The sequence below is a fragment of the Erinaceus europaeus genome, chromosome 14, assembly GCF_950295315.1.
Source record: "Erinaceus europaeus chromosome 14, mEriEur2.1, whole genome shotgun sequence".
In the NCBI taxonomy this organism is placed as follows: domain Eukaryota; kingdom Metazoa; phylum Chordata; class Mammalia; order Eulipotyphla; family Erinaceidae; genus Erinaceus; species Erinaceus europaeus.
In genome coordinates this window covers 45614033-45633934 of record NC_080175.1, presented here as the reverse complement: position 1 = coordinate 45633934, position 19902 = coordinate 45614033, and the positions used below count along the sequence as shown (strand labels likewise).

General features: G+C 54.7%; 1 protein-coding gene across 2 annotated transcripts in view; it reads right to left on the bottom strand.

The window, feature by feature from the left end:
- The window catches only part of AATK (apoptosis associated tyrosine kinase), a 29671-nt gene extending 18127 nt beyond the window's left edge, over window positions 1–11544 (bottom strand). The window contains exon 1 of one of the 2 annotated variants that reach the window (XM_060171817.1): window positions 11055–11544. Coding sequence is in view for 1 of the 2 variants with exons in the window: in XM_060171810.1 (XP_060027793.1) it covers window positions 11055–11109 (55 nt within the window). In the remaining variant the exon portion in view is untranslated. The remainder of the gene's footprint in view (window positions 1–11054) is intronic. The other variant, XM_060171810.1, reaches the window with a different exon arrangement.
- Between the last annotated feature and the right edge of the window lie 8358 nt (window positions 11545–19902).

Here is a 19902-nt window from a genome sequence, read left to right as displayed (position 1 = left end):
AGATGGTGTGGGGCCAGGTGAGCGGGTTGTCTGTACCAGGATGCACCCCTACCTCCCTCACCCCAACCCCTTCAGGAATGTCATGACCTTTGACTAGATGAAGCTCTAAGCAGGTCCAGAAACCATTCAGGAAGGAAAACTGCCTCTCCACCTACGCACATGTTTCGGCTGCGGCTGTCACATGCATGGGGGCAAAAAGGTCCCAAAAGTGTGATATGGAGGGGCAGTGGGCCCAGCCCACACCTCCCCCACCCCATAGAGTCCACAGAGGCCTGTTAGTAAGAAGCCAAGCTGGGGAAATCATCTGCTTGCCTCAAACGATACGCTGGAGTCATCTGGGAGAGACGGCATTTCAAAGAAAACGGGGTCCACAGGGGTCAGCAAGTGACTCACCCAGTAGAGCACAAACATTACCATGTGCCCCAGGCCACCACATGGAAGCACCTTTAGTGGGGAGCTTCATGAACAGTGGAGCAATGATGATGTGCCTCTTTTTAAATTTTTTTTGGCATTATCTTTATTTACTGGATAGAGACAGCCAGAAATCAAGAGGAAAGGGAGTTACAGAGAGGGGAAAAAGACAAACACCTGCAGCTCTACTTCACCACTCGTGAAGCTTTCCCCCTGTAGGTGGGAATGTCAATTGGTCCAACCTCTGTGGAGAACAGTCTGGAGAACTCTCAGAAAGCTAGAAATGGACCTACCCTATGATCCTGCAATTCCTCTCCTGGGGATATATCCTAAGGAACCCAACATATCCATCCAATAAGATCTGTGTACACATATGTTCTTGGCAGCACAATTTGTAATAGCCAAAACCTGGAAGCAAGCCAGGTGTCCAACAACAGATGAGTGGCTGAGCAAGTTGTGATATATATACACAATGGAATACTACTCAGCTATTGAAAATGGTGACTTCACTGTTTTCAGCCCATCTTGGAAGGAGGCTGAAAAAATCATGTTAAGTGAAATAAGTCAGAAACAGAAGGATGAATATGGGATGATCTCACTCTCAGGCAGAATTTGAAAAACAAGATCATAAGAGAAAACACAAGTAGAACCTGAACTGGCACTGGGGTATTGCACCAAAGTAAAAGACTCTGGGGTGGGTGGGTGGGGGAGAGTACAGGTCCAAAAAGGATGACAGAGGGCCTAGTGGGGGTTGTGTTGAAAACTGAGAAATGTTATGTATATACAAACTATTGTATTTACTGTATGTAAAACATTAATCTCCCAATAAAGAAATTTTAAAAAAATGAAAAAGAAAAGAAAGAATAGCCACACAAATTTTTTGGTTGTGTTTTTAAAGCAACACCAGGACATGAACTTAGGCCCTCACGCAAGCCTCCCTGCCCAATTTTCAACTCTGTAGTGTTTTTTTTTTTTTTCTTTCCTCTAGGGTTATTGCTGGGGCTCGGTGACTGCACTACAAATCCACTGCTCCTGGAGGCCATTTTTTCCCCTTTTGTTGCCCTTGTTGTTTTACCATTGTTATTATTATTATTAGTCACTGTTGTTGGATAGGACAGAGAGAAATGGCGCGAGAAGGGGAAGACAGAGAGGGGGACAGAAAGACACCTGCAGACCTGCTTTCACCGCCTGTGAAGCAAACCCTGTGCAGGTGGGGAGCTGGGGGCTCGAACTGGGATATTTACGTGAGTCCTCGCATTTTGTGCCATGTGCACTTGCCCTGCTGTGCTACCTACCTGACCCCTCAACTCTGTAGTTTTTAGAGAGATTCCTGGACAGGAGCCACTTGGGATGTGTGGGCCAGTCCTGGACACCTGCAGCTCTCTGGCCACCATCCCCTCATCCCAAAATTTAAGAGAGAGAATGACCTTGAGGACGTGCCAACACAGAGTAAAATTAGACAGGGAACAGCAACACTGATGCCACTGGCTGGAGATGCCTTTAACTCAGATGCTCACAGCAGAAGTATCATAAAGAGTCTCAAAAACTAGCAAAAAAAAAAAAAAAGATTAGTTGAAAGCAATGATATATCCTCGAAGTCATAGAAAGTGAATTTAGAGGGGCGGGCAGTAGCGCAAGTAGCGCATGTGTGCAGGTGCACATAGCAGGAAGCGCAAGGACTGGCACAAGGATTCAAGCTCCTGGCTCCCCACCTGCACAGGGTTCACTTTGCAAGCAGTGAAGCAGGTGAAGCGGGTCTCTCTCTTTTCTCCTCCTCTCTATCTTCCCCTCCTCTCTTAAATTCTCTCTGTCCTACACAACAATAACAACAAATGGGGAAAAAATGGCCGCCAGGAACAGTGGATTCGTAGTATAGGCACCAAGCCGCAGTGATAACCCTGGAGGAATAAAAAAAAATTGAATTTAAGGGCCAGGAGGAGGCTCACCCAGTGGAGCATCACTATGCATGAGAACCCAGGTTCAAGTCCCTAGTTCCCACTTACAGGAGGGCAACTTCACGAGTGGTAGAATAGTACTGCAAGTACCCTCCCTTTCTCTCTCGCCTTCTAAACAAAGAAAAAGGGAAAAATAGCTGTAAGGGATGCTGCAACCTTGTAGGCATTGAGCCCCAGTGATAACTCTGCTGGGGGAAAAAAAGTGAATTTAAGATGTAAATGGGGGGGGGGGTTGGGCGGTAGTGCAGCGGGTTAAGTGCAAGGACCTGCATAAGGAGCCCCTGGCTCCCCACCTGCAGGGGAGTCGCTTCACAGGCGGTGAAACAGGTCTGCAGGTGTCTATCTTTCTCTCCCCCTCTGTCTTCCCCTCATCTCTCCATTTCTCTTTGTCCTATCCAACAACGACATCAATAGCAACAATAATAATAACCACAACAATGGTAAAACAACCAGGGTAACAGAAGGGAAAAAAATGGCCTCCAGGAACAGCGGATTCATGCTGCAGGCACTGAGACCCAGCAATAACCCTGGAGGCAAAAAAGAAAAAAAAAAGATGTAAATGGGCCAAGCATAAGTCACATGAGCAAGGCCACCTGTTGGGGTGGGGGGCTTCTTAAGTGGTGGAATGGTGCTGTGGTGTCTCTCTTTTGTATCTTCTATGTCTTTCACCCTCTATCCAGAGGAATGAAAAAAAAAAAAAGGCTGCCAGGAGCACTGAAGTCTTACAAGCTCTACTGAGCTCCAGTGGCTCACCCAGTAGAATTATATATATATATATATTTGGTGGCAAAAAAAAAATAAAAAGATGTTATGAATAATGAAGGAGTCATCAGTAACATGCAGGTGATGAGAAGTGCTGGGCACTTCAAGCAGGCAATGCTAGGCTTGTCACTTGGTTTGGGGGCCAGGGGGTTTAGGTCCAAATATCCAAAAGAATCCAACAGTCAAGGCTCGGGAGACAGCAGAAGGGCTCCTGCAAAAAGACTCCCATCCCTGAGGCTCTGAGATCCCAGAGTCCTGGTGCTTTCCCCACCCCCCTCTGTCTCTGTATATTTCTCATTAAAATACAATAAAATAAATATGAATTAGGAAAACAACAACAAGAGTTCACTTATCTGCTTTCATTAGGCCACTTGGTCTGTGACAACTAGACTTTGAGAAGGTTGAAACCAAGATGCTGGGTTGAGCCCTATTTACATATCCTGCTCAGAGTTATATTTAAGAAACAAAGTGAGGGAGTCGGGCAGTAGCACAGCAGGTTAAGCGCATGTGGCACAAGGTGCAAGGACTGGTATAAAAATCCTGGTTCGATCCCCCGGCTCCCCAACTGCAGGGGAGTCGCTTCACAAGAGGTGAAGCAGGTCTGCCGGTGTCTGTCTTTCTCTCCCCCTCTCTGTCTTCCCCTCCTCTCTCCATTTCTCTCTGTCCTATCCAACAATGATGACATCAATAATAACTACAACAACAAACCAACAAGGGTAACAAAAGGGAATAAATAAAAGAAAATTTTTTTTAAAGAAACAAAGTATAAATATTTTAAAGATTTATTTCCTTCTGTTGCCCTTATTTTATTGTTGTAGTTATTATTGTTGTTGTTATTGATGTCGTCATTGTTAGATAGGACAGAGAAATGGAGAGAGGAGGGGAAGACAGAGAGGGGGAGAGAAAGATAGACACCTGCAGACCTGCTTCACCGCCTGTGAAGGGACTCCCCTGCAGGTGGGGAGCTGGGGGCTCGAACCAGGAACTTTACGCCCGTCCTTGTGCTTTGTGCCACCTGTGCATAACCCGCTGCGCTACCGCCTGACTCCCTACAAAGTATAAATAAAACTGAACAGAAACATCTCCAGATGTGATGAGCAGTTGTCTGGGGGATTGCTCCTCCCAAGTACACTTGCAGATGTTCCACAGCATGCAGCCTGAGTTTAGATGCTCCCCTGTGTTCATCCTCCTCACACTGGGGGTGCTCACACCATTTTAAGATACCTGCATCGTCTCATGCACACAGAGACCTGCTGTGACAGCATCTCTGTCTCCCACCACCCCCACTCATACCCCATCTGCTCCCAGGGGAACCAGTGGGGACATGGCTGAGAGGTGCAGGTAGCATTGAGCAGTCAGGAAAGGAGGCAGCATCTCAGCTGTGCTGTACCCATTTGGGAACCATAGCTCAGCTGGCCATCAGAACAGCAGGCCTTGGGAGTGCTTTGGGGCTCCGCCTCTTTTCAGAATACACAAAGTCCTTCCCAACCCTACCAGACCTGGCTCCTACCCAAATCAAGGACAACCCATCTCCTTTTGGGCTCCTCTTGCCCTTCCCACGCCCATCTCCAGGGTGAGGGCAGGCTGTAGCATCCAGGCCTGGAGCCTTTACATAAAAGCAGCCCCAGGCCAAGCAGGCCCCAGCTCAGCCTGCTAGAGCACTAGCCTATATGCTTGTGGCCCCAGAGACTGCAGCTTCATTCCCTGGCTCCACCTTATGCCAGAGTTGAGCAGTGCTTCTTTTCCTCCTCTCTCATTCTCTCTTTTATTCTTATTTTTTAATTTTTATTATTCTTTTTACCAGAGTACTGTTCAGCTCTATCTTATGATATTATTTTATGGTGTGGTGGATTGAACCTGGGATTTTGGAGCCTCAAACACAAGAGTCTCTTTGCATAACCATTATGTGATATACTCCCACCCCCTCTCTCATTCTCTTTCAAAATTAAAAAAAACCTTTCCTTAAAAATATTTACTTATTTATTCCCTTTTGTTGTCCTTGGTGTTTTATAATTGTAGTTATTATTGTTGTCATCATTGTTGGATAGGACAGAGAGAAGTGGAGAGAGGAAGAGAAGACAGAGAAGGGGAGAGAAAGACACCTGCAGACCTGCTTCACCGCTTATGAAGTGACCCCCCTTCAGGTGGGGAGCCAGGGGCTCGAACTGGGATCCTTACACCAGTCCTCACACCTTGTGCTAAAATAAATATTTAAGAAGACGAAGTTCAATATTTTTAAAAAGGAAAGCACCTCTCTCAGCCCCATCCACCCGCAGGCCACCCTTCCCTCAACACTGGCCTCCCCTCCGCTGACCCAGGCCCTACATTCCTGGGTTTGAGGAAAGTGATGGGCAGTCAGAAGCCATTTCTGGAAGGAAGCAGGTGAGACTCTCAGGTCCCAGGTTCAATCCCCAGAACCAACATAAGCCAGAGCTGAGCAGTGCCCTGGTAAATAAATAAGTAAATATAATAGAATAACAGAGTATCCCAAAATAAAAAAGAAAAGAAAGGAGGCAGGTGGGCAGGGTTGGCCAGTCACCTCAGCCATCTCAAAACCCAGGGCCTCAATTTCCCCATCTGGTCTGAAGGAGAAGAGGGGATAATCTGACCCACCAGGTGGTGCAGAAACAGGGCACAGTGGTGACAGGGGTGGGTATGGGATTACAGAACGGAGCAGGTGAAGGCACGCAGAAGAGCCTGACCTGGGACAGGTGATACCCTGAAACCCTCAGCTGCAGGGCAACTGGGACAGGCAAAGCCACCAAACCAGAACAGGTCAATGGCCACCTGGGGTGACTGCAGGTGGCACAAGGCTTCTTTTGGGAGGTCTGAATGTTCTGGAAGTGCACAGAGGTGGTGTCTGCACAATGCCATGAGTGTATTGAACATAGTGCATGGCCTGTTTTCTTTTGTGATTTGCACCCCAATTTATTTATTTATTTATTTTATTTTATTTTTTTTATATTTATTTTTATTTATTCCCTTTTGTTGCCCTTGTTGTTTTATTGTTATAGTTATTATTGTTGTTGTTGTTGTTGGATAGGACAGAGAGAAATGGAGAGGGGAGGGGAAAGACAGAGAGGGAGAGAAAGATAGACACCTGCATACCTGTTTCACCGCTTGTGAAGCGACACTCCTGCAGGTGGGGAGCCAGGGCTTGAACCAGGATCCTTATGCGGGTCCTTGTGCTTAGCGCCACCTGCGCTTAACCCACTGCGCTACAGCCCGACTCCCTTGCACCCCAATTTAAAATGCCCAGTGAGACCCGGCTGCCCCCCATGCCACACAGACCCCACATCCCTGCTCTCCCTCCAGACTTCTGCACCCTCCAGGCCCCTCCTCACTCACCCTCACGTTCTTAAGAGAGGACAATGCTAGGGGATTCCTATAGTGGCCAGGTCCCTGCTGCCGTGCCCATGCTGACCCTGTGTCAGCTCACCCCACACTCCCCTACAGGAGGGGACTTCCCACACTGCCCCTTTCTTAAGTTGGGCTACTTGACAGGGGGGCTCTACCAGTTCATTTCCACCCTAGTTGGTAATGCATCCCAAGTGCAGCTAGAATCACCAACTCCCAGGTGCCTGTCAGTGCCAGGGCCTAGGTGCCCCCCCCCCCAGTTCAACCCTCTCACTGAAGCCTGTGGCACTCCCGAAAATCCCCACAGGATGGGGTCACTCCCCCAGTTCAGCCCACAGGATGTGGTCCCAGAGGGCACTGGAGGGGCAGGGCTCAGGGGCTAGATGCAGGGATAGATACAGGGAGAAATTGAGAGGGGAGGGAAAGATGGAGAGGAAGAGAGTTAGAGTAACACCTGCAGACGTGTTTCACCACTTGTAAAGTGTCCCCACTGCAGGTGGGGACCAGGGGCTTGAACCTGGGTCCTTCCACACTGTTATGCTGTGCTTAACCAGGTGCGCCACTGCCTGGCCCCTATTTTATTATTTTTTAACTTTATTTTGATAAGGCAGAAAGAAATTGAGAGGGAAGTGGGGAGAAAGAGAAAGAGACCTACAACACTGCTTTACTGCTTGTGTAGCTCCCCCTGCTGGTGGGGAGTGGGGGCCAGACGCTGGGCGTTCATGCTTCCAAATGAGATCCTGAGGCTCCTGATAGGCGGGGGTTTTGGATCTGGTCCCATGGGGAGGGGAAGGAGGAGTGTCTCTGGGGCAAAGGATGGACACTTGACCCCCCAGGTTAAGGGCCAGGTGAAGCACCTGCCGCAGGGTTTCCTGCACAGGGGGATGGGGGACACAGGGTGAGGCAGCCCCATGTCCCTGGCCTAAGGCGCCTGCTCTGAGCACAAGTGTTCGTAGCTCCCATGACTTGGGGTGTTCACTGCCCCCCTCACACATACTCCCACATTAACAGCAGGGAGCTCAGGGTCCCTCATCCCAGACCTGGATCCAGAGTCCTAGCTGGGCCAGCTGAGGTCAACTTCAGGGTGGGGCTGTGATGTGACTGCCAGGTCAGGGCCTGGGAGGAAGGGGGCCAGGCAGGAGGCCAGCTACTAAGGGTACTGGGGCTCTGGATGGTGCTGGAAGAGTCTCATGGGCCAGGACCCCTGGGTGAGGTGGCAGGAGACACCAAACACAAAAGCTGGGGCACTCGCATGCAGGATTCATGGTCATACAGAACTGGGGAGACGGTCTGGCTTTGAGGGGACTGGGGTCTGGACCAGGCCCAAGCTCAGATCTGGCCTGCTGGAAGGAGAGAGAGAGGCAGGTGTGATGACAGTGGGGCCACACTCAGAGTGGACAGTGCCCCAAAGATGCTCGTGCATGTAACAGCAGCTGCCACCCTGCATGTGCACAAGCATATGTGTGTGTGTGTGTGTGTATGTGTCAGCACAGTGTGTGTCACGACTACACCAGTTTGAGGGTGCTTGCTCACTGTGAGATGATGTGCATAGGTGGGGAGAGGGGACAGTCCCTTTGAAGAAGGCTGTGGCCTGGCTTCCTGGGGAGGGTCCCCCCTTTCCTTGCCACCAGAGAGCACTGTGAGCCCTGCCACACTCCAGGCCATGGTGGGATAGCCCAGCTATGGGGAGAGCACTGAAGAGCCACCTCCTGCCCCAGGACTCAGTGGACACGGGGGCCCCCAAAGGTCACCAGGCTCAGAGGATGGTGCCCAGTGTGCCCCACAGCCCAACCCCAGTGCAGGTCCTCTGAACGCTCAGTTCCCAAGTGCCCAGCAGTGCCAGCTGAGCATGTGCCCTGCAACATGGAGTCCTCCCTCCATTCATGTCTGCACCCTAAGGCTGCCAGTGTGCCCACATCAGTGTGGAGGCACAGCATAAGCCGAAAGATGGGGGCTCCTGGGCTCCTTTGGGCTGACCTCTGCTCCATGCCCAACCCCATCAGCTTTCCACCCCCTACCCCTACTCAGTACTCATAGCCCCACCCACTGGACTCCCGAGTCACTCAGTACATCCCCTTACAGACCAGGAAACTGAGGCTGGCAAGCGGGGAGCCACAGTGTGGGAAAGGGGCTGGTCAGCACAAGCTGCCCCCACCCAGTGGGCCTAGGAGCAGCTCTGCCTGCATGCTCCATGCCCACCATCAGCACCCTGGCAGGGGCACCTGCACAGTACCAGGGTCCACTTGGACAGCCCTAGTCTGGAGCGACTGAGACAGGCCAGCAGGCCTGGGGGCTTCCTAGAGACCACAGCCCCTCCCTCCAGCTTGGCCCACTGCTCCAGACCCCAGGAAAGACCCCTGTGCCCCTGGTTCTGGGCTGCCCGGCCCTGCCCTGCCCTACCCACCTGGTCTCCCCACTCTGCAAGGCAATGTTAGAGAGGTTGAAGGATACACCCCCCAAAGCACACAGCATCAAAGCCAGAGTAAGGACCGTGCTTGCAAAGGGTTGGGTAGTGGCACACTTGTTTAAGTGCACATGTTACTATGCACAAGGGGCCTGGGTTCAAGCCCCATATCCCCACCTGCAGGGGGAGAGCTTTGCGAGTGGTGAAGCAGGGCTGCAGGTGTCTCTCTCTCCCTCTCTATCTCCCCCTTCCCTCTCAATTTCTGGCTGTCTCTATCCAATAAATAAAGATTAAAAAATAAAAAGACTATTTTAAAAAGGACTGTGCTTATAGTATTTGGACTGTTTTCCTGTGTTTAGCAGGGAGGGGAGGTGGGCAGGAGGCCAGTGGGAGCAACAACCCTCCTCCATTTCCAAGATGAGAAAAAAGAGGCTGGGGGGTGGGGTGGGTGGTAGCACAGTGGGTTAAGTGCACATGGCGCAAAGCGCAAGGACTGGCATAAGGATTCCAGTTTGAGCCTCCAGCTCCCCACCTACGGGGGCGGGGGTCGCTTCATAAACAGTGAAGCAGGTCTGCAGGTGTCTTTCTCTCCCCCCTCTGTCTTCCCCTCCTCTCTCGATTTCTCTCTGTCCTATCCAACAATGACAATGATAACAACAATAATAATAACTACAACAATGATAAACAACAAGGGCAGCAAATGGAAAAAAATGGCCTCCAGGAGCAGTGGATTCATAGTGCAGGCACAGAGTCCCAGCGATAACCCTGGAGGCAAAAAAAAAAAAAAAAAAAAAAGAAAGAGAGAAGAGAAAACAGAGGCTGGGTTTTGCAGGAGGTGGGAAGCCCCAAGTCCCTCCTCCCCACAGAGCCTTGCTCCTCAACTGTCACTTGCCTCCACCCCAGTGGGCTGCCCTCCCTTAGCTCTCACCGGGCACAGAGATCCCCTCCCCCACTGTCTCCCCCCCAGGCTAGTAGGCTGACACCTCATAATTACTAACTGCTCACAGCTGTTGATGCAAAGGCAGAGGCTAGAGCCCAAGGTTCTCCAGCGAGGGAAGGGCGAGAGTGCAGGAGGTGGGGTGCAGGCCTGGGTCTTCTCCAGGGGGGCCACACCTGTGACAGTTCTAGGACCCACAGTGTGGAGGCTGGAAGCCCGTCACACAGGTGGGGCCACAGGGAGCCATGGAAACACCTGTCTCAAAGGGTTGTGTGGCTCTGCAAGGCTGTAGCCACCCTGCCCTCGAGGCCTCTCAGAGTGGCCACCCCTGGCACCAGCCCTTATCCCCACAATCACTGGGGATCATTTTTGAGTCTAGCTCCCCACCTCCACCCCTGGAGTAGATGCCTTCAGATGAGGGGAGCCCAGGGGAGCAAAGCGCTAGGCTTGGGGTGGGGGCACCCGGGAGACTGTGACGTGTGCCTGGCCTTGTCTGGGCCCCAGGGGCCTGTGTAGAGCCCCAGCCACATGTGAGGGCCCACACTGGGCTCAGCCCCTGTCCAAAGGGGTCCTCACCACTTGGGCAGGGGCTGGCACTGGCAGAGACAAGAGATGCCACCGCTCCCCAAACTGCCTGGACCTCCAGCCTGGGGAGCAAGAGGCCTGGTCAGGATCCCAGAGGGGGTTTGACAGTGTCGCCATGGCGCCCCCTGCTGTCCAGAGGGCCTGAGCACCCACGGGGGGGTGTCCGTATTTGAGGAGGGTCCAGAGGGCTCTGTCCAGTCGACCAGCCTCTGTCCAGTCGGCCCACCCCATGCAGGCCACGGGGGGCCAGGGGGGGTCCCTGGGATCCCTGCAGCCTGGGCGGGGCCTCCCACCGCCGCTGCCCCGTGTCCTGGCAGGGGGCCACAGCAGGCCGGCACCCCAATGCGGCGACACTCCCACACATCCCCAGGCCCCAGACTTGGTCGCCTCCTCACCTGACCTCCGGGGCCCACCGGCCCTACTGCCCCGGTTACCTGTGCGAGGCGCGTCTTGGGCCCGGCCATTGACCCCGGGCTGCCAGGGCCCCCAAGACCCGCCGCCCCGACCGCGGGTTCTGGGGGTCTTCCCGGCCCGGTTCGGGGCACCGGGGCTCAGCTCCGCGGGGCCGGAGGCTGCGGGGCCGCAGTGTCCGCAGCGCGGCCAGAGTCCGGGCTGCAAGTGGGGCTGCGGGCGCCGGACTCACCGGGGTCGAAGTGCGAGCTGAAAGCGAAGCTGGGGTTGAAGAAGGAGGACGACATGGCCAGGCGGGCGACGCGGCAGGCACCCCGGGGGCGCGCTCAGGACGCCTGCGGCCCCGGCCTGCGCCGCGCCATCGCCAGCAGGTGCGAGCGCCAGCCTCAGCGCCAGGGAGCGGGTGCGGGCGCGGGGCGCAGGTTGTGGGGTGCGGGGCTCGGAGCGCGGGCGCGGGCGGACACAGACGCGGAGCCTCCACCCGGCCTGCCGCGGCGCCGCGGGGCTCGGGCTGGTGCGTCTGAAAACACCGGCGGGAACGCGCGCGGGGGGGGGGGGTCCCTCCCGCCTGTGGGGCAGGAGGCGCGCGGACCGGGAACCCAAAGGCTGGGGGGGAGTCACGGGGGGGGGGCGCAGACACGCAGGAGGAGCCCGGGGACAAGGGGGGCACCGAGGCTGGGAGGCACCCAGAGGCAGGGGAGGTGAAGGTGCACTGAGACGCAGATAGATGGTTGGAGGTCTAGGGAGCACCGAGGGGTGCTGGGTGCAAGAAGGGGTGCCGCTCGGAAGCGGGCTGGGGTGCCAGCCGTTGGCGTAGCGGAGAACAGGCGAGCGTACGTACCCCCTCCCCGCCGGCCACGGCTGGCACGGGGCCTGCACACGCAACCCCGGAGCAGCCGGGGTCCCCCCGCCCCCAGCCTCTGGGCGGCGCCCCGCGGGCGCTGGGGGCTATTTTTGCATGAGCCTCCCGAGCCTGTGCCTGGCGCGGAGGGAGGCGGTAGCCCCGCACTGGCGCGTCTGGGGCTGAGCGCGGCGCGGGGCACCGGGGACGGCCCCCTCACCCTCAGCGCCATCTTGCACCGGCAGGGGGAAGGGAGGGACATGGGGCGGGGCAGCCCTGCCGGCCCCGCCCCCGGGAGCCAGGGTGACGCGGGCAGGCAGAGATTGGGTGAGCTTTCGCCAGGGCCGCAGGGTACCCAGGCTGGCAGGGCAGGGGGCCTCGGGGAGACAAGGGTCCGAGTTCCCAGCAGAGAGGTGCAAGGGGACAAAGGCAAGGCGGCGGCTAAGAGCTGCCTTTCTTTCCAAGGCGACTGCCCCAATGGGCAAAGGGAAGCGCCCCTTTTAGCCCCTGGCCTAAGAGGTCCCCACCCTTGCCTAGCAGGGCTCTCCCTGGCGTGTGGGAGGGAGCTGCCTGCTTCTCCCGTGTTGGGGCTCAGGACTGGGAACGCTTCATGCCCCCCCTACGCCCAATGAAACAGGACATGCAGGGGTGCATGGCAGCATGGGCCTGCCAGTCTGAGGGTGACTGCTGCTGAGCTATTGGGGTTTTCTACAGTGCTGGCTTCTGCTAATGCAGGATGGCAATAAGTTCCCCAAATTTGGACTTGGGGGAAATGTACCAGGGCCCCTCACAGCAAAGCAGGCAGCACACATCTGAGTGACCGCTGCCTAAGGGGCTCACCACCCCCAAGACCAGGCTGGTGGGAGCTTCTCTGCCCCAGGGTATAGGAGCATCTCAGGCCCTGGGCCCACAATGTGGCTCACAGAAGTGTGAGTGACCTACCATAAGGTAGGGTCATGAGCAGAGGCCCTAAAAGGTCCTGACCCAGGAGATACACCAAAGGGTAAGCTTCCTTTGTTGTTGGTATTATATTACTGTTATTATAATACTACTACTATTATTATATTACTATTACTACTGCCTTACACCTGCACAATTTCATCCCCTCCTGGACCATTTTTTCTTCATTTAGATATAGTCAGAGAAATGCCACATCACTGAAACTTCCTCTTTTGTTGAAGCACCTCCCACATGGTGCTGAGGACCATGTGTGCTTAACCTGCTGGGCCACTGCCTGGCTCCTAATGCAGTATTTTCTTTTCAGCATTTATTTATGAATGAGAAACACACACACACACACACAGAGAGAGAGAGAGAGAGAGAAGAGAGAGAGAGAGAGGAAGAACCGGGGTGTCACTGGCACATGCAATGCCAGGGATCAAACTCAGGACCTCATGCTGGAGAGTCCAATACATTATCCACTGTACCACTTCCCAAGTGGCAGTGCAAATTTTTCAAGAGCCAAAATGGAAGGGTGAAACTCCTAGTAAGGTAAATATCAGCTTTGAATTGATGAAGCAAAGGGCCATTCAGGGCAAATCACCTATGCCCAGCCCCTTTTAAATTCACACCCCAGCTGGGGACCCCAAGACCCCAGGTGGATGCCCTGACCCAGCTGGGCCTGGCACAAGAACCTCCCCAACAGGTCCTGGGCCAGCTCCCCCACCCAGCCTTCCCAGCACAACAGGGGGCCCTTGGGAGTGACCACAGGCTGAGGAACTGAGCACCATGGACACCGAGCCTCACTCAGCCCCAAAGGCCTGAACAGTTTAGAGTTTCCTCCAAGGGGGAGTCAGGTGGTAGCGCAGCGGGTTAAGCGCAGTTGGTGCAAAGTGCAAGGGCCGGTATAGGGATCCCAGTTCGAGCCCCCGGCTCCCCACCTGCAGGGGAGTCGCTTCACAGGTGATGCAGCAGGTCTGCAGGTGTCTTTCTCTCCTCCTCTCTGTCTTCCCCTCCCTCCTCTCTCCATTTCTATCTGTCCTATCCAACAATGACGACATCAATAACTACAATAAAACAAGGGCAACAAAAGGGAATAAATAAATAAATAAATAAATGATTTACTGAGAAAAAGTTTCCTCTGGGGGTCAGGGCAGCACACCCAGTTATGCACACATAGGACCTGCACAAGGATCTGGGTTCAAGTCCCCGGTTCCTTACCTGTAGGGGGGCGCTTCACAAGCATCGAAGCAGATCTGCAGGGGTCTTTCTCCCTATCTCCCTCTGTCCTATACAATAAAAATGGAAAAAGGCCATGAAGAATGGTGGATTCGTAGTGCTGTCACCAAGCCCCAGTAATAACCCTGGAGGCAAAAAAAGTTTCCTCTGAACTCCAGGGGCCCTGGAGTCATAGGGGTCTTTCCTGCCTCTTTCTGATGCCCAGCCATTGTCAACATGGACCCGTGACCCCCTCTTGTAACCTGCCTCCAAGCCAGGTCCCTGTCATCTGGACACTTGTACAGGAACCAGGGTGTGCAGGTCTTTTTTTAAAAAATATTTATTTATAAAATGGAAATATTGACAAGACTGTAAGATGAAAGGGATACATTTCCACACAGTAGCCACCCCCAGAACTCCATCTCCTATTCCCTCCCTTGATAGCATCCCTATTTTTTATTCCTCTGGGAGTATGGACCCAGGATCATTATGGGTTGCAGAAGGTGGAAGGTCTGGCTTCTGTGATTGCTCCTCTGCTGAACATGGGGTGCAGGTATTTCTCTTTTTTTATTATATTTATTGGATAGAGACAGCCAGAAATTGAGAGGAAGGGGGTGATAAAGAGGGAGACAGACACCTGTAGCATTGCTGCACCACTTGTGAAGCTTCCCCTCTGCAGGTGGGGACTGGGGGCTTGAACCTGGGTCCTTGTGCATTGTAATAACCAGGTGTGCCACCAATGGGCCCCCTCTTTTTTGTGTCTAAATTAGCAAATCTGGGGTAATTTGTTTTAAGTGTAAGGGCTCATACCTACTTAACTACACCCCTGTCCCTGACAGTCTTTTTTTTTTTTTTTTTAATCTTTATTTATTGGATAGAGACAGCTAGAAATTGAGGAGGGGGGAGATAAAGAGGGGGATAAACCGAGACACCTGCAGCCCTACTTCACAGGGAGTAAGCCAGTTCTTCTGGAAACCCCTGAAGCCCAGGGACCTCCTGGCTGGCACTTTTCGGCTTTCTGCAGGCCCCAAGCTGAGGGGCCTCACAATGGCACTTGGCCCTGGTTCCATGACCCCAGGGTGACCCAGGGCCGAAGGATAGCAGCCGGCCTAGCCCCCAGCCCCTGGTTGCATTGGCAACTCCTGTGGCCCAAATTATTGTCCTGGCCCCCAAACCCTGAGGTCCCCTTTGCAGCTAGAAGGCTGGCTTAGCAGTGGGGACAGGGGCTTGTTCTGTTGGTCACATCACCCTGAATGTCACCTTCAATAATGGCAACAAGCTTTGGTATCACCAAGACAAAGCAGCCCCCCTGCTCTATGTGAGGGTCTGTGACCCCCCCCCTCCCCAGACCATCAGATGGCTCATCTGGTTCCCTGCTGGGCTCCCAGCTGGTGGAGTGGGTAAGTGGCTGATGCAGCTCCACAAGCCAGTCCTCCCCACCCCCGCCTTGGGCATGGGCACATGGTCAATCTGCTCTGCTGGCACAGACCTGCCAAGTGCCAGCGAGCCCCTGGGGGCAGCCTGTGCTTGGGGGTGTGGGGGTTGGGAGACAGCTGCAGGCCCAGAATGTTTTTACCAGTGGCAGCAGGTGTAAAATCTGGGACCACAGCTGCCCCACAGGGACTCCCCCCAGGTCAAAGGGTTTGCAGGCCGGTGTGTGGGGTTGCACCCTAGGGTCAGACTATGCACCCCACCTGTCCTGAGATCCCTGGATGCTGTGTGGACACAGCGGGAAGGCCTGGCAGGGCAGAGCAACCAGGGCCTCCACCCACTGATTCTGACAAGCCCCCCAGGGCCTGCTGCCATCTGCCCTTCTCATTTCCTCATCCTCAACCCCCTGAGGGGTCTGGCTCACCGGGGGTGGGGGGGGTCTTTAAGCCCATCAGGCTTAAAGCCTGGGCACTATGGCAGGGGAGGCAGTGAGATGGGCCTGGGGAGACACTGAGACAGCAAGGACATAAGGGGCACGGCCCTTCCAGGCCCTTGAAACACCCCACCCCCACTCCCAGGCAGGCAAACCCCCATCTGGGGACATTGAGACTCTATCCACTGGTGGAGTGAGGCTATAAATACCAATGGCTAAGCCCTGCTCTTGCCCTGCCTCCAGCTTTGGTCTCATCCATCTGCCTTCTCAGGGTGCCCACAGGACAGGGCAGAGGGGGAAGTAGTGGGAGGGTCTGTCCTGGGTACCCTCAGTCTGACCTAGTGATGTTGTTTCCCCCTCCCCAACTCCAAGGCCTCATGCCAGCCCCTTTCTCCAGAGGATACTCTGAGATTCCAGTCTCAGGAAATTGCGGTCTCAGCTGCTGCCTGGAGACATGGTATCTCGGCCCCTGCAGGGCCTGGGCAGTTCCCTCAGCCCTGGGGTGGGTGTATGTGTGAGGGGGTTCTGGTCTGGTGTGCCCCTGCCACTCCGGGTGACCAGGGCATTCTGTCTCAGGAACATTCAACTACCTCAAGTTCTTTGTGTACATGCAAAAGTTCCAGGCCTCAGGGCAGCTGGAGACAGCCATCCACAAGGCCTTTCAGACTCTGGACAAGGACAAGAGTGGCTTCATTGAATGGAATGAGATCAAGTAACAGTGGGGATGGGGAGGGGGGAATTGGCGACCATGGTCGTCCTGGCAGGCCATAGGCCCAGAGATTTGAGGTGGGGGGCACAGGCCAGGTGAGTACCCCTGGCATCCCTGACCTGGCCCTCTTGGTCCCATGTACATCCTCTGTACCATTTCCAGCAGTGGGCCCGCCACCCCCTTGACAGGCAAGGAGGCGGAGGCTATGATTCAGGCAGCTGACACAGATGGGGATGGGAGGATCGACCTTGAAGGTGGGCAGCTCAGAAGGATTGCCCCCCCCCACACACACACATTCAGCAGCTTCCCCAGGCACTCTGGGTCCCTGCCTACCACCACAAGCACCTGGGCCTTGGCACAGTCAAGAGTCCCTTTCTTTACCATGCCCAAAGTCAACGGCCTCTGTGGTGGGAAGTGCCACCCCGACTCTTGAAAGAGAAACTGAGTGTTAAGGAGCTAGGTAGTGGGGCATCTCACTAAGCCAGGGCAGCTGATGGGGACAGTGGGGTTAGGCAGTGTGGGGCTGGCCCTGGAGGCTCTCCTTGGGGCTGTCAAGGCTGCCCTGGGGACAGCTCATCCCATCACACTCCTCCCCAGGCCACAGGGCAGGGGCAATCCAGAGAGGGCAAGTACAAGTACATCCTGTTCACCTTGGTCTCTTGCTTCCTGCAGGTGGAGACAGGTTGGCTTGCTGGTGTCTACAAAGGTTACTGGGGAAAGTTCAGCTGGGGGCTGGAGGGTCGCTCCTCAGGACCCAGATTCCAGCCTCTCTATGCCTATTTCCCCACAGAAGGACTTGCTTAGAGGCTAAGGGAATTCCTGAGGGCCCTGTAGGACCTGACCCAACGCCTCAGCTCAGTTCTGGGGCAGTAAGCAAGGGCTTGCTTCCCTCATGAAAGGGGGGCCTCCTCATCAGGCCTGCAAGGCTTGGGACTGTGATTTACCAGCCTCCTCTAGAACTTTCTCTTTTTTTAAATTTTTAAAAATATTTTTATTTATTAATGAGAAACAGGAGAGAGAAAGCCAGACACTACTCTGGTACATGTGCTGCCGGGGATTGAACCCAGGACCTCATGCTTTGAGAGTCCGATGCTTTATCCACTGCGCCACCTCCCAGACCACACTTTTTTCTACCAGAGCACTGCTCAGCTCTCGTTTAAGGTGGTGTGGGAGATTGAACTTGAGAATTTGGAGCCTCGGGCATGAGAGTCTATTTGCTTAACCATTATGCCATGCCCTTTTCTAGAATTTTTTGAGTTGGTCAAAAAGGAGAAAATCCCAAAGAAGTAACCCTGAGTTTTGGGCCACCAAAGGCCTCGGGGCATCATGGGTTGTGCATGCGGTCAAGGAAGTAGATGCAGCTCACACCCAGAACATGGAAGACAAACAACATTAAATGCATGACACAGTCTGAGTGTCTGGAAGTACATTGTGTGAGGGGCTGGACAGGCTAGGTTGTGAGGGACCAGGAGGGAAACTGGGGCGGGGGAGACTCCCAGTGCCACTCCTACTGCCACCCCTTGCTCCCCTTCACCATGGGCACCCATGGAGGGGGTCCTACTACCAGTTCCAGCAAGGTCTCTCTGGACTTGACCTCCCACCATGGGCCCACTCCCAATTCCAGGGAGGTTTTATTCCACTCAGGCCACAGAAGCCTCAAGAGCTGAGCTCGGAGACACCTGGGGGCTGTCTGTCACAGATCAGCTATGAAGGACCCTGAGGCTGCACTCCTGGGAGCACACCCAGCATGGATCAGCTCTGCCCATGACTCTCACTCCCCTTCTCCCCATGTACCTCCACTTTTCCACACCTGCACACCTGGGGGCTCAGAGACCACCAGGCACCAGGCACTGCTGTGCCCACACTAGCTGTAGGATGCCACAATCCATGTCTTAACTGAGGAGCCCAAGGCTGAGCTCTGATGCCCTAATACTGCCCCTCACTAGGCTCCACCCCTCAGGCCCACTAGAGCTGCCCAGGGAGCAGCAGTGGTCACCAGGCTGATGCACTATGCTCCTCTGCCCAGGGGTGGGGGTGGGGGGTGGTGCTGGCTCTGTGTGTGTGTGTGTGGGGGGTTTGCAGGCCCTTCCTCATCCCCATATCCCCATGGAGGAGCAGAGGCCACCTCTTGATAGACTGGTCACCCCACAAATAGGCCTCCCTCACCACAGCACCACCTGCCAGCCCCCCTGCCCCTGGGAGCAGGCCATTCAGGGCCAGTGTCCAGGTCCCCCCTTCCAGCCTCTTGAGGGGCTGAGACACTGCCCAGTGGCTGGGGGGTGGGTTGAGGTGCAGGAATGACAGGAATCCCAGAGCCCTGAATGTCTGCAGTCAACTACAACTGACAGCTGAGCTGGGAATGACACAGAGAGCTGACAATGGGAATGGGGATGGTGTGCAGAGGCTGGTATAGAGCAGGAATAGGTGGATGGACAAGTGGACGAATGGACAGATGAGCAAATGAGTTGCTGGATGGAGGACAAAGGGGATGAATGAGCAGGTGAATGAATGGGTACTGGATGAGTGAGTGACGAAGGACAGAAGGGTGGGTGAGTGAATGAATGAATGTGAAGGGGGAGCTGGCACTTGGGGCCAGGAGAGTAAGGACAGACATACACACAAACACACGACAGTGGGTGGGGGAGGGGGGGTTGAGAGCCAAAAGTGCAAAAGAATAGAGGCTGAGAGACTCTACCAGTTCAGCTGGTAGAGTGAACACCTTACCAGCACGAGGCCCTGGGTTTGAGCCCTGTGACCAGCACCAGAGGAAGCTCCAAGGATGGTGAAGCAGTGCTATGGTATCTCTCTCCCTCTCTTTCCTCTCCTAAAATGCTGAAGCCCCCAGGCTGGGAGGCCCAGAAGAGCTGGCAAGGCTGCAGCCCTTCCCTGTGTCTTGGGGTGAGGGGTTGGGGGTGTGTGTGTACAGGCTCCTCTCCATGGGGGTCAAGATGGAGGAAGTCCAGAGCCAACTGGAGCTGGGGTCAGGGCACCTGCCTCAGTTTACCAGCCAATTTTACTGCCTGGCACCCAGGTGAGCAGGGAGAGATGGGCACCAGCACTGTGTTGCCACCCTGGTCCAGGAGGTGGGCAGGCCTGGGGGATGGGGCTGGTGGTGACCCTGCTCACCTGCTGTATCATTCCCAACCTCAAAGGGAGACAGGGATCCTGCCTCAGCTCATATGTGGCTGTGGGCCACTCTGGCCTTGTGGTGGCACCTGACAACAGAGTGGCTAGGACACCCAGGGCTGGAGGGCAGCTCTCCAGCAGCCTGGCCCCAGCAGGGGAGGCCCGATTCTTGGGGATCCCTTGAGAAAGGGGCTCCTGCTGCCTCATGGGCAGGGTGGTCCAGTGCCCATTTCTCTGCCACCAGGGTTATTACTGGGGCTCAGTGCCTGCACAGCTCTAACATCCCTGACAGTCACTTTTTCTTTCCTCTAGCTAAAGGGTTAGCATCAGAGAGAAGCAGAAGGAAAGAGAGGAGTGACATCTCAGTGTTTCAGTACTGCCTG